General features: G+C 51.2%; 1 protein-coding gene across 2 annotated transcripts in view; it reads right to left on the bottom strand.

Annotated features, from left to right (window-relative positions):
- The window catches only part of Phactr3 (phosphatase and actin regulator 3), a 204801-nt gene that overhangs the window by 179338 nt on the left and 12341 nt on the right, over positions 1-13122 (bottom strand). Inside the window, exon 1 of one of the 2 annotated variants that reach the window (XM_074075042.1) lies at positions 7063-7574. The exons of the other annotated variant lie outside the window; for it this stretch is intronic. Within the exon in view, the coding sequence (XP_073931143.1) occupies positions 7063-7177 (115 nt within the window). The 5' untranslated portion in view covers positions 7178-7574. Of the gene's footprint in view, positions 1-7062; positions 7575-13122 lie in introns of those variants that run through there. 2 annotated transcript variants of the gene reach the window in all.

The raw sequence follows: 13122 nt of genomic DNA, 5'->3' as shown, positions 1-13122 counted from the left end.
GAAATTTCACTAGGCACTGGAGGTCGAGCAGACATGTTGTAGCCAGGACTCAGAATGTCACAGGCCTGACCCTGTGACAAGGAAGCCACTGTGCTGCCTGTCTGCAGTTCTCAGGAAGGAAATCTTCTATCTTATTTATACCAGTGTAACACAGGTTTTCTGTTACATGAAGTCAAACCAGTCCCTAAATGGTAAATTTGCCAATATACAAAAAAATTCACATCTCCCATAGAAATCTGGATTGCCAGCATAGCTTCTAAACAGGCTGACTGAGCCACCATAGGGAACCATCTGTGGCAATGACCAGATCTACACAGCAGGGCCATGCCCTTACTCACTAGCTCCCGTGAGCCCTGGTCCCTGCAGATGCTACAGCTGACGCCCTGTATCAAATAGTTTCCAGTATGTGACTTAACAATAATAGAGCTCAAATTCTCTGTATATTTGGTTAGATGCAAACCCTTTCTTGTCCCTATGATGTTTCTATCCATTTCTTGTCCCCCTAGGAAGGGCCAAGGATATCCCTCTCTGCACACACTCCCACCACCTCAGTGTCCACACTTCACACAGCATTGAGCAGATGTCCTTTGCTAGGAGTCATAGCACACTTTCAAAGAAAAAAAAAAAACTCATCACCATAAAACAACCTACAAACACACAACCAAGCCTCATTTACAGACAAGCAACGTGCCACCCCACAACTATCAGGCCAGAGGGTGGGGCACTCTAGGAGGGTCCCAGTCATGGGTTGGAAAGCCAGAAGAGGGCAGGTGCAGCCCCCAGAGTGGGTGTGGGATCTGAGCAGGGTTGGGAGGAATGGTGTAGCAAATGGTCACAATGGGAAAGCAGGTAAAGTCAATAGCTGGGCAGATAGAGACTGCTAGAGCCAGCCATTCCCACAGAAGGTGGCTCTTACCACCTGATGGGCCAGAACCCTGAAAAGGATCTCAGGTCCTCCTCCTCTTCATCCCTATTGACTGAGATGGGCCCATGCTTAGTGCTGTTCCAGACTCCAAGGGGCGTGGTCCCCAATACCCAGGCTCAGAGCCCAGCAGAAGGGGCTGGAATGTCCCCCTTTTCTCTCAGTGCCCACCTCACTAGGCTCACAGGAATTATCTCAAGAGGATTATGGGAATGCCTGAGAGGTGCCTGCGTCCTCATAGCTGTGTCTCAAGTTCTACTCATTAATGTAGACTACAGCTCAGTAATCCTCAGCCACTCTCAAGCTAGGGAAAAGAACTTCCATATTTTTACATTTTAAAGAAAACTGAGGCTCAGAGAGGTGAAGTGACTGACCCAAAGTTACACAGCTTGAACATGGCAAAGCCAGAACTTGGACCTATCCATCCACCTCTAGGCAAAAATTTCTTTGTATCTTGAAGTTGTCTTGGCCAAAGAGACCCATCCCATGAAGTCCAAGAAGGCTACATTTCAAGCTCACTGAGTTGAAATAAACTAGTCTTGTGTGGATAAGACTCTCTCTGCTTAGGGATTGCGCCTTGAGAAATGAGATGATCTGACTGAGGGAGGTGAAGGGCCCTCCCTCCAGCAGGATAGCTGTAAGATTACATCGGTGACTCTGGCATGTCCATCCAATCACAACATTCACTGGAGAGCCCAAGTTCCAACCCTGTGCTGGCACTGGACTCAGAGCCAAGAAGAAAACAGGTCCTGTCTCCAGAGAGAGCTTCCAGGGCAGAGAACTGCTGTCCACCAAAGCTATCTGCAAGAACGTCCTAGATCTGCCACTCTCCAATATGGCAGCCACCGCCACACTTGGCCACTGAGCACTTGAAATGTTGCCACCTTGCAAGTGGAATTTTAGCTCACTGAATTTAATTTAGAATCAAATTGCCACGTGTGGCTAGCGTACCATATTGGTTAGGCCATATGAGGTCTGTCAAATGATACAAGAGATGCAAGAGTGACGAGAGGGGTAAAGGGCAGAGTCACTGTGATCCTGAGGAATCTGTGTGTGTGTTGGGGGGAGCCCCTGGCTCTGATGTTGTGGCATTTGTTGTGCCAACACTAAGCACTAAACAGCTATGCCCAGTTCCTGCAAAGCTACCCACTGTTGTTGGCTTCTGTGAGGCATTGGGTGAAATGGAAGCCTTAAAGCAAATTTTCAAAAGCATCCAATCAGCTTCCTAGTTAGGGAAAAACAGTGTGAGTTTTTAAACTCTGTATTTTTTAAGCATCTAGTTTTTATTTTTAATAACCCTAAAGAAGCTGACAAGGTAATTACCGCATAGTTTTGTTGCTAATTAAACCATGTAAACACTCTACAAGGGGCCAGAGGGAGATCCCCAGAACTCGACTCCCAGATACGACAACATTCCAGGAATGCAGAGAAAGAGCCACAGTCCATTCAGAGGCTGCAGCTGTGCCTCCCCTTGCCACCTGCTCACCCCTAGGAAAGGAACCCCACTAAAGAGTTAGAGACAAAACAGAGACCAGACCCAATCCATATGAAGGAAAACTACTATTCTGCAAGGGAAACAGGTAAGAAGAAAGAAGACCCAAGATTCAGCCTTCAGGCTGAGCAGGAGAGGAAAGGGGAGACTCAGCATGGGATGGAGAGGCTGTGGGGGGAGACGTGTCAAGAATGGAGATCCATGATGAAGGGGTGCTGAGGACACACAACTGTGAGCTCCTCCCATCGTAATTCAAGTCAGGTGAGCCAACGGTACTGGGCTTGTGCCCGCTCATGCTCCAAATGCTGACAGAAGTCCCCTGACTCAGGGGCAGTGCTGCATGTGACACTCAGTGACCTGTCCTCGGGGGCTCTAAGTCTAGAGGAAGACAGTCCATAAAGAATGAACCAGATGAGAACCCACAGCACATCAGGTAGAGGGATGGAGTCAGGACCAGCTGAGGTGGGACAGAACCCCGAGATCCAGGGAGGTCAGGGCAGGACCTGCACACAGAGCCCAGGGACACACACAGATACACACGGGAGTTGTCAGCAAAGAAAGCCTGAGACTATGGCTAAGGTTTACACTCAATAGCTCTCCAGGTGTGCTCACCTGCCAGCAGCAGCATCTGGGAACCTGTTAGAAATGCAAGGCCAGGGTCCCCGCAGCACCACTGAGTCAGAAACTCTGGGGATGGGGCCTCAGTACATGCTGAGGTGATGGATGCACACACAGGTCTCAGACTCAGAGCTCACCTCAGCAACCCTCCTCCCCAGGGAAAGTTTTCAATTGTTCTAAGTAGGGGCTGCAGTGCTACTGTCATCAAGTGGGTAGAGGCCAGGGATGCCTCTCAGTGTCCCACAAAGCACAGGACATGCCACTGCAGACAATGGCCCACCCACAAATGGCCACAGCACTGAGGTGAGAAACCATGGAGCTCAGAGGCCCCACCTCACTGCACACCAGACTCTCCAGAGAGAAACTTGACAAAGGTCCACTGAGAGGCTCCATGGAACCCTACAAAACACTGTCACAAGTGATTGCTGGCTGAGTCTATTGTCCTGGCATCTGGGTACCAAGAAGATACACCAGAGGAGAGTTAAAGGGGAGGAAGTGTGAGAAAATAATGGCACCACAAGAAACCCCAAGTGTTCTGGACTTGGAAGAGGAAAAGCACTGAAGAACAGAGAGTCTTGGAGTTCAACATAGCAAAATGAAGGGAAGAGGACCAGGGCAGGGGCAGTGATGGCCCAAGAGGCGGCCTGGGATCCAACAAGAAGGGGACACCATGCCTTCCCCATGCTGGGACCCATGGTGTGAGCAGGCAAAAGCCCATACCCCTGGCCTGAGAGAAGTAGGAGGAGGGAGGCCAAGCCCCTGGTGACTATGAACTCTTTGAGGAGGAAAACCCTTGGGAATGACCCTGACCTGTTTTAAATGTCAACTGTGGAAGGAAAACTGACCCTGATGGGGGTGCAGTGCACAGTTTACAGAGAGGAACGCAGTAAAGATGCAGATGGACCACTACTGCAGGAGTGACAGAGCCAGTGGGAGGTTGACCGAAGGGAAATATTTCAGCCCCATTATGCACTCCACGGCATGCTCATGACCACAGAGAGCGTCAATGCAGGAGAAAGGCACAAAAATGAGCTCTCTAACAACCAAGGAATCAAACATTAACACAAGATACCGTTTGTCACCCTTTATGCTAGGAAACCAGACTCAACATGTAAGGTGCGGGCAAAGTTTGGCACTGTCTTAGATCCTAGAAGGAGTGGGAATTGGTGCATTTTCCAGGAGTGTGAAACTTCATTAAGACAAAGAATGTGGGTCCCCCGTGGCACAGGCATCCTACGAGCTGACATCCACTCCAGAGTAAACCCTCAGGCAAGCACGGGGCAACTTGCACCCCGGTAATCACCGCCGTGCACTCTCTAAGGAGTAAAAGCTGGAAACAACACAAGTACCTGCTGGCTAAAGTGTGAAAAATATATTTCTTGGAATAATACGTGACTGTTAAAAGGGATCAGGGCTAAAAGGGGGAAGGGTATCACCATGTGGCCATTGAAACAAGGTCTCCCAGGCCCAGGGTCAAGTAAAACCACACCCTGAAAATGTCCAATCACACAGTGTGCCCTATTTGCTGTTTCTCCACCCCCACGATGTATAAACATGAGGCAGGGTCAGAGCAGAGAAACTAAACTTATGCCAGGGTAACAGGGTAAATGATAAAGGATAGAAAGACGCATCAAAGTATTTAAGTTAAACTTTCCAAGAATGTTTTGAGTTTTGATTAAGAAGATTTGATGCACTAAAAATGCCTTGGGGAGGGTAAATGCTATTTTATAAAAATACAGAATTTCAACTGAAGGAGGCAATTCTTATGTTACTTTGCATCTGGATATGGGATTGCTGGACTTCTGAGCCCCGTGTTCAGGAGACCTAAGTTAGAGCAGGAGGGTTATTGAGGGAGGTCCTAACAGGAGGGCCAAACCAAGGGCTGAGACTTTTCTGTCTGGTGAAGAAATGATCAAAGCTGTTGCAATAACTAATCAGAATACTAGAATATTTGTGGAAGTCTTGGCTCAGACAGAGCATAAGAAGATCAAATCAGGACTAACAGGCAGCAGATCTTATCGAGTCATTTGAAAAGAATTTTCCAAATATAGATCTATCCAAGATCAAAAGTAGATTTTGACAAGCATGCCATGCATCAGAGTATCGAGTTCCCACCAACAGAGGGGTGGAAGCACAAGCCCCTAGTCCAGCTTTCTTGCTGGACCAGCTTTAAGCTCCTGGGGTCTCTTCCAACTTGAAGGCTCTTTCTACGAGAACTCCTCTTCTAGGTACAGTCCATAAATACCTAATTTCCTGGTGCTTTTTAGTAAGGTTCTACCACTCACAGAATTAGACATCATTTGAACTCTGCCCCTCCTACATCTGCTTACTGTGTCCCATTTTGACCACTTGCTTTAGAGAACTCCAGTGTGTATCCTCCCTTGGCACAACTTAATCACAGGCATCCAAGCCCTCCTTCTCCCTGCCTTGTGGACTGGCAGCAGCCACCTGCCAAACCCTCCGCTCCCACCCACAGAGGCATCAACTCACAGGCAGCTAAAAAGCTTTAAGTCCTCCCTAATTTCCGTTTCAAGTTTGCTTCCTTTTACTGCCAGGGAGACGAAGGGGGTGGGGAAGTCTTCTCTTATGAGGAGCCAATCAACTCCTTTACTTGGAACAATTGTAGCCATGCATATCCATCACAGAGAAAACCAATCTATCATGGAGTGCTTAGTCCCCCATCACTAATAAAAGGACTAATTAAAGCCTTATGGGTTTGTTGGTGGCAGCCTTCTTCTGGAAACTCCAAGGAAATTAACTTGCCCTCCCAGATGCAGCAAAGCCAGGGATTTCCTCAGGCTGGCACCTTAGTATGACCAAATGACATAGTGTCAATAGTTGTAACAAAGATGTCTTACAAGACTTGCATGGGTTTATTGTTTAAATGTTCGAATAGGGCCATGATCCCCACAGAGCTGCCTTTGATGGGTCTTTCTGTGCAGTTTGTTTGCTCCAGTGTGCTCTGGAAGTGAAGGAATCCTTCCCCACAAAGCAGCCCCGCCGCCCCTGGAATTATTTAACATCATCAAGTCCCCTTTTAGGGTCCTTGCATTTAGAGAGAATAGTCTTCAAAGGAAGGTAAGGGACACATTGCCACCAAACACCATCTATGAGGTAACTGTACTTCCCTAAGATACAAAATTGAGTGGCTCCGCGTGACACCAAACACCACCAGCTTTGATCCCTTTTTTGAGCGACGCATCTCAGAAGCTCAGACTTCTCCCCAAGAACTGCAAATTGCCTTCTGGTGGAGAAAGGTTTTAATGATCACTTTGCTTCCTGCGTCTCCATGGTGACAGAGAGCACACAGCCCACCCGCCTCCTGCTTCATTAGGCCTTTCTTCCTCCCTGGAAAGTAATCAATCAAGCCGTATAGACGCCTTTGTGACCGGTTTATCGCCTAAACAATCCACGCTGCCGTGAGGGTGGAGGAGTGGACAAATCCATAGAGTGACATGAAATCTGCTTGTTCTGGCGCACGCCCTTCATCTCCCCGCCGGCAGCTCTGCCCAGCACACCTGTCCAGGGAAGCGGGCACGCCCAGGTGCGCCAGGCCCCGCCGGGAGCCAGGTGCCCAGTGGAAGCGCGGTGGCCACAGCAGCGGAGCGCTGTCCTGCCCCGCGGGGTGCCCAAACAGGGGCCACCAGAGCTGGGCCGGGACAGGGAGGGCAGAGCTCCGCCAGCACTGGGCGGAGGCGGCCTCTCGTCCGACTCTCTTCCCCCAGGGCGGTCAGCTCCGGAGGAAAGGCCGCCCTTCCGAGGGGACACAGAGCCCAGCCGCCGGCAAGGAAGGAAGGCTCACTGCGGAGCGCCCGGCTCTACCCGGTAAACCGGCTTCTCTCCTAACAAAGGGCTCCGCAGCGCCCCAGCCCAGCGCTTCTGGGGATGGGAACCGCGGGGCCCCAGCGCCCGGGTCGGGCCGCGGTTCCCCAGATGCAGGCAGGGCGCGGAGCAGCGCAGGACGCGATCCCAGAGCCACCTGCCTCCTGCCTCCCCCACCCCTCCCCGCCGCCCCCGCCCAACCCGTTACCTGGGTTCTCCCCGGCGTCCGCGGAGGTGGCTGAGGAGTCGGTGAGGACGCTGGGGTCACTCTGTGAGCGGCCCCGCGACACGAGGCAGCCGCTCCCGTCCTCGGACGCGGCCATGGGCCCGGCGGCACTGGGGGCAAGTTGGAGGGAGCCGCGCGGAATCAGAGCATCCGAGGCGGCCAAGGTCACTGGCGAGGGGCTGGAGGGGGCGTCTTTTTAAAAAGGAAAAGAAAAACGGACCAGGAACGGGAAGGAACCGGAGGAGGACGCCGGGGCTGGCTTCAGGGCGGGGAGACAATAGCCTCGCCGGCTGCCGCCGGGCGCATCCCGGCGTGCGCGGCCTCGCTTTGTTATTTATTCGTGTTTATTCCCATTCTTCGGTCTATATTCCAGGAAAAAAAAAAAGTTGAACCAGGAAATAAAAACTTTTTCTTGTCAGTGTTTATTTCATGCTTGGGGCAGGGGGTGATATCCAGGAATGTCTGGGGGTGCTCCCTCCCCCCACCCCACCCCCCACCCCCCCCAGAAAAAGGGAAAAAGGAGAATCTTTGCTCTTGCAATTGCTTTAATCTGAAAGCTGTTCTTGGAGCATCTGTTGGAAAACATTAGGATTCTCCCATCATGCCATGCGAGGAGCATGACGTCACGGAGCTGGGAGTGAGAATGAGCGTGGTGATTGGGAGGGGTCTCCAATACCTGGACTGCATGCTGCCAGGGGAAGGTGGGATCTGAATCCTGGGTTATGAGACGCTCACCCCACACCAGCCTGCTTTGCAAAGGAAATCCTCCTTGTCCCCTTTCCCTTCCCGAGTGCAGGAAGGGAGGAGACCCTTGAGGGCGGGGCCTCCTTGAAGGCAAATCTCCCCAGCAGTTGGCAGCAGGTTTCTCTGGCCCTTCTGCTCTTGAGGATCGAAGCCAGTGGGTCAGGTCACCCTGGCTCCTTCTCCATGAGAGGAGAGCAATCCAGGGCTTTATCCCCACCCCCCACACTGGCTGGCCAGAGCCTGCAGCACACTATCCCCTTCCCCTCTGCCTGCCCCTGGGGGTCCTCAGCTCCTAAGAGATGAGAGGAAAGAGGGGCACAGGTGTCTTCCAGGGAACTTTTCCCAGACACCCTTGATGAAGCTGAGGGACCAGGCAAGGGAGGTGACACCCTAGACTTGCTACCCAAAGAGGTGTCCTTCAAGGTGCTAATGAGCCATTCTCACACTTCTCAATTCTCCACAGTGCTGTGAGGTGACACAGGCCCCTCCCAGTTCCCAGAAGTGGGAAGGGTAAATAAGGAAAGGAAAGCCCAGTAAAGGGGTGGAGAGGGGTGGGGCCAGCCCTGTGTCACTAGCCTGCTCTGGAGGTGCCCAGGAGACACTGAAGGAAGATGCCTCTGTTTACCCCCTCAAACCACAGGGTGGGGTAGGCAATGAAGCTGACGTGCAGAGGAGCTCACTTGAGTCCTCAGAGGGCCACCGCACAGCAGGGACTGTGACCTACTTGAGGCTGCTCTTCTCAAGGTCTGGGATACAAGGTGACATGCTGGGATGTTGGATGACAGCCCAACTAGATGGAGAGATGGGAAGATGAAGTGGAGGCTTACGCAAAGAATCCGTCTATTCATTCAAAATACCCACAGGGGATCTCGTATGTGCTAGGCACCGCACCAGGCACCACAGACCTGGATGAGAAACACAAAAATGTTCCCACCCCATAGGTTTTCCAGGAAGGGAAGGAAAGGAGGCTTTGAATGATTACCAATAACCCTGTAGATGCCCCCAAATATTTAATTGTGGTTGGCAATTAATACCATGCAACAAAAAGTAACCAGGAAGGAAAAAGGCAGAACTAGACACTTTTACCCACACAGACGTAGGCTAACTTGATGGTGACATGCCCAGCCCTGGGCCAAGTGTTTCTGCATAGGTGTATCATTCCTTCCACACTAGTGACCTAGGTGGCAAGAGCTACTGCAGTGTCCACTTTAGAGATAAGGAGAGGTGAGCACAGGTGACAAGCCAAGGTGTGGAAAAGCCATGCTTCTGGCCCAAGGTTTCCTTAAGTAGGTCCTGGGGGTGTGAGACCCTATGGGCCCTGAGTCCTGGCCCCATAGGCAGGTTTTGGAATCCCTGCGCCAACCACACCGTTCCCCTCCTGAGCCTGGCAAGAGGATGCCTGGGATGGTCCAGGCCCATTGCAGAAGCTGCAATTGATCCAGCCTGGGAAAATGTCAAGATGGACAGAGTTGGCCCTGGGACCCTTCCCATTGACTATTCTGCCCCCACCTGGTTCCTGCTGTTAAAAAAAAAAGGTACAAGGATAAGAGAAGACAGACAGGCTCAAGTAGTAGAGTGCCTGCCTAGCAAACACGGGGCCCTGAGTTCAAACCAGTATCACCACCCAAAAAAAAAGGAACCAGACAGGCAGACACCATAGAGAGGCATTCTCCTTACCGTCATCAGGACAAAGAATGGAAGGAACTTTCTGCAGAAGCCAGTGACACATGGTGCCTTGTCTGTGCACCATGAAAATTATTCCCCTGGAGAAGAGAGACGGTGGGATGGGGCAGAAAAGAGGAGGAACATTTGGAGTGATGCATAAGCTCTTAATGCCTTGGCTCAACACCCAAGATCCACAGAGGCATCTGCTCATTCAGGGTCCAGTGTGTAGTGCTAAGCCAGAGCTGGCACTGGCTCCCAAGGCCACGGGGCCCCAGCTCCTGCAGGCCTATTCCCATCCAACCTGAGACTGAGGTGTCTAGTGTGCCCAGCAATGGGGAGTTCTACTCACCCTTGGACACCAGCCACCTTTGTAGGCATGCAGATGGTCACTTCAGGCCTGCATAGCTCATACTGGAGCCTACTCGCTCTTGGCTCCTAGGACCCTGGCTCCTTTGAAGTCCCAGAGAGCTGATGGACCCAGGCTCTGGGGCATGTCAGTGCCAGCAAGCTTGGCAAGGACTTCGGTCAGGTTTGTTCAACCAAGAACATGCCTGGTACGTCATCAGTGCCCAGAAAATAAAGCTCAGTTGGCTGAATAAGTGAGAAGGCAGGGTCCAGTCCCACAACGCTGCTCTGGGAATGAGGTTGCTAGGCTTTGTAGGGATTGGTCACCCTACCCCAATTCACAAAATCTAAAGCCTCTTCACCCTTACTATGAAAATAACTAAACCACAAAACTTCAGACACTCACAACTGGTTGAGCTACCATCTGTGGCCAGACTCTTAGGGACCCGGCTAAAGAGGAATGAGAGGGCAGAGCATCTGGAATTCAAGGACCAAAGGAAGGTGAAGAAGACACAAACCCACCTCCTCAACCTGCAGCCTGGTTAGCAAGCGTGCAGCTCCACCCTCTGCTGGACACCTGGAGGAACTGCACCCACAGAATTCCCAGGATGAAAGCCTTGCTTTGACCTCTTGGAGAAAGCCTGAAAGGTGGCTTCCTTCACCTTTTGACATCCTTGATGGAGCATATACCTAGAGCTCTGCCTAGAAGGCTTCTCATGGTGGTGTTCAAAGCAATGTCAACTATGGCTTAGAAAAAGACACTGCACCTCTAGAACAAAATCCTCCATGTCACTATTTGTGGTCTCCCAATAGGGAAGGCACTAGCAGCTTGAGTGTGAGCCAGGCTACAGGCATCCCACAGCTTCTTGTTTAGAGTTCCATTCACTCTCAGTATGTCTATAAAATACTTTTGAGCAGGAGCTGAAGACTCAGACATGAGCAGGACCCCACAACAAAGTGAGAAGATGCCCTAGCCAGAGGCCTCTGTGTTTGTGTCATGGGCTAGACATCTTTCTGAGTTGTCACTAAAAACCTATGAATCAGCAGTGACCTTTTCTTCTATCTTGGGCACTCCTTTGCACTAAGGAGTGCTGTGTGCCTGTTTCTAGCTAAATGAAGGGACGGAGACGAGCTTCGGGGGATTCTGGAAGATGGCAGATGAATGGAGAGGACCACTTACAGAACAAGCATCCTGTGTCAGTTCCATCCCTGGCCACATTCCAGTTCCCTGCGAACTGGAGTCCTGTGGAGTCTGGAGCAGCAGCAATCCTGGGATGCTGTGGTGATGCCTGACAGCTGACAAAGGAGCCAAGGAGCCATGGATCTGTCTCCCCAGACTCTTCCAAAGAGAGAAAACATCCCGACTGTAAGTGAGGGTCTCATTGACCACTCACCCCTTCTTATGTGCAGATGACAGCCTGCAAACTTTATAACTACTGATCTGACAATGTTACAACTAACCTCTGAAGCTCCCATTGTGCAAAGGAGGCATAACTTAGTTAAGCACTTGCCCCGGGGCACAGTCCCTGCCAAGTCCAATTGGAACCCAAGTCCTGGGCTCTAGAACTGGGCATCTATTACATTTAACATGCCCTCCCCAACATAGGGCCAACCCCATTTACAGAAAGTTCAAGGGCAGGTAACACTGCAGCCCCATGTCTTCCTCCTTGATGCTCTGAAAGCCCCCAACTTGAGGAGGACTAATGACAGCATCTCTCAGGGCTGCACAGCTTACCGAGGACCTTGCCTGAATTGATAACAAGCCTGAGGTTGGAATAATGACCTCCTTTTCCCAAACAAAGAGGCTGAGGGCTTGGAGAGGGCATAAGACTTAGTGAAAGTGCCACATCTAACAAGTGAGAGCAACAGGTGACAGTGACAGAATACCACATCCCATTGCCATCCCATCCCTGGTGCCTGCCAACTTCACCAAACTCCAGACTGGCTCACAACACAGCTATTCATTCAACAAAATGCATACAAAACACCAGCTCTGCACCAGGCCCTGTCCCACTTGATGAAGGACACAGGATGACTTAGGTCCAGTTCACAGGGTAACAGAAGGGGCGTATTCCTTCCCAGTGTGGAATCACAGGACCTGGCAGAGTGACCAGCTAGGCTGGGAAGTGGTCAGGGAGGTTCCAGGAAGAAAGTAGCACCCAAATAATGGATCCTTCCTGTGTCCGGTTTTCCCTGAGCACCTGCTGTATGCCAGGCACTAGACATCTGGCATGAACAAAAGGTACAAGTACCTCCCCCAGCCAGGCAGACCCTTGAAGGACAATTAGGAATTTTCCAGATACCACACACTGGTGTGCAGTGCCCAGAGGCCTCACACAGCCAAATGACCTTTCCATCAATCATAATCAGATCTCACAGTTTTTGACGTTTTCAACCAAAGTATTGGAACAGCTATTAAAATGGAGGAATACCACACAGTGGTGAGGTGGACTAGACATAAATGTGGGTGGGTGCCATGGTACTCAGTAAGAGAAGACTAGGTTCTGTCTGATTCCATTTCCAGAAAGTTCAAGGGGAGGTAACACTGCTCAGTGGCGTTGGGGTGTGTCCCCTAAGGACAGTGGCCACCTGGTTCCTGTGATATGAGACTGGACTTGTTCCTGCCATAGAGGAATCAGAGGTAAGGAGTCACTGCAGCTACCCTCCTCAGGCCTCAGTTTCCCCACTTGTACCCAGAAATCCCCATCAAGTTCCCCTCAAGGTGGCACAGAGCTCAGGCACTCAGGGCCATGTGGAGGCCAAGGTCAGAGCAGGCACGTGGTGGGAGGGGGTGAGGAGGCTCTTGGGGGAGGTGGTAATATGTGAAGAGAACCCTGTGGAAAGTTCCAGGAGACCAAAGGGGCCCCTCAGGAGGAAGTTGGTGACTCTGTCCAGAGGAGGAGAAGGGATGGGGCCTTCAGAGAGCACACCATGGGTTTGACAAGGAAGCACTTTGGGGGGGTTCTCAGACCCCTGTCAAGCTCTGCCTAGGCAAGTGTGTTCACTTGGTGAAAATTCATTGAGATGTTTGCTTACAGTGTGTGCACTTTACAGCAGGTAGCAGTTGTAAAGGCCAGATGCAGTAGTACATACCCGTAATTCCAGCTACTCGGGAGGCAGAGATAGGGAGAACTAAGGTCCAAGGCCAGGCCAAGCAAAACATTTGCAAGAACCCCATCTCAACAAACAAGCCAGAGACGGTGGCTCATGTCTGAAATCCCAGCTATGAGGGAGGCATAGGTAGGGGAACTGTGTTCTGAGGTTGGCCTGGGCAAAAACACAAGACCC

This window comes from Castor canadensis, chromosome 5 (assembly GCF_047511655.1).
Source record: "Castor canadensis chromosome 5, mCasCan1.hap1v2, whole genome shotgun sequence".
Classification (NCBI taxonomy): domain Eukaryota; kingdom Metazoa; phylum Chordata; class Mammalia; order Rodentia; family Castoridae; genus Castor; species Castor canadensis.
Note: the sequence above shows the minus strand (reverse complement) of the source record. Positions and strands in the feature narration are given on the sequence as shown.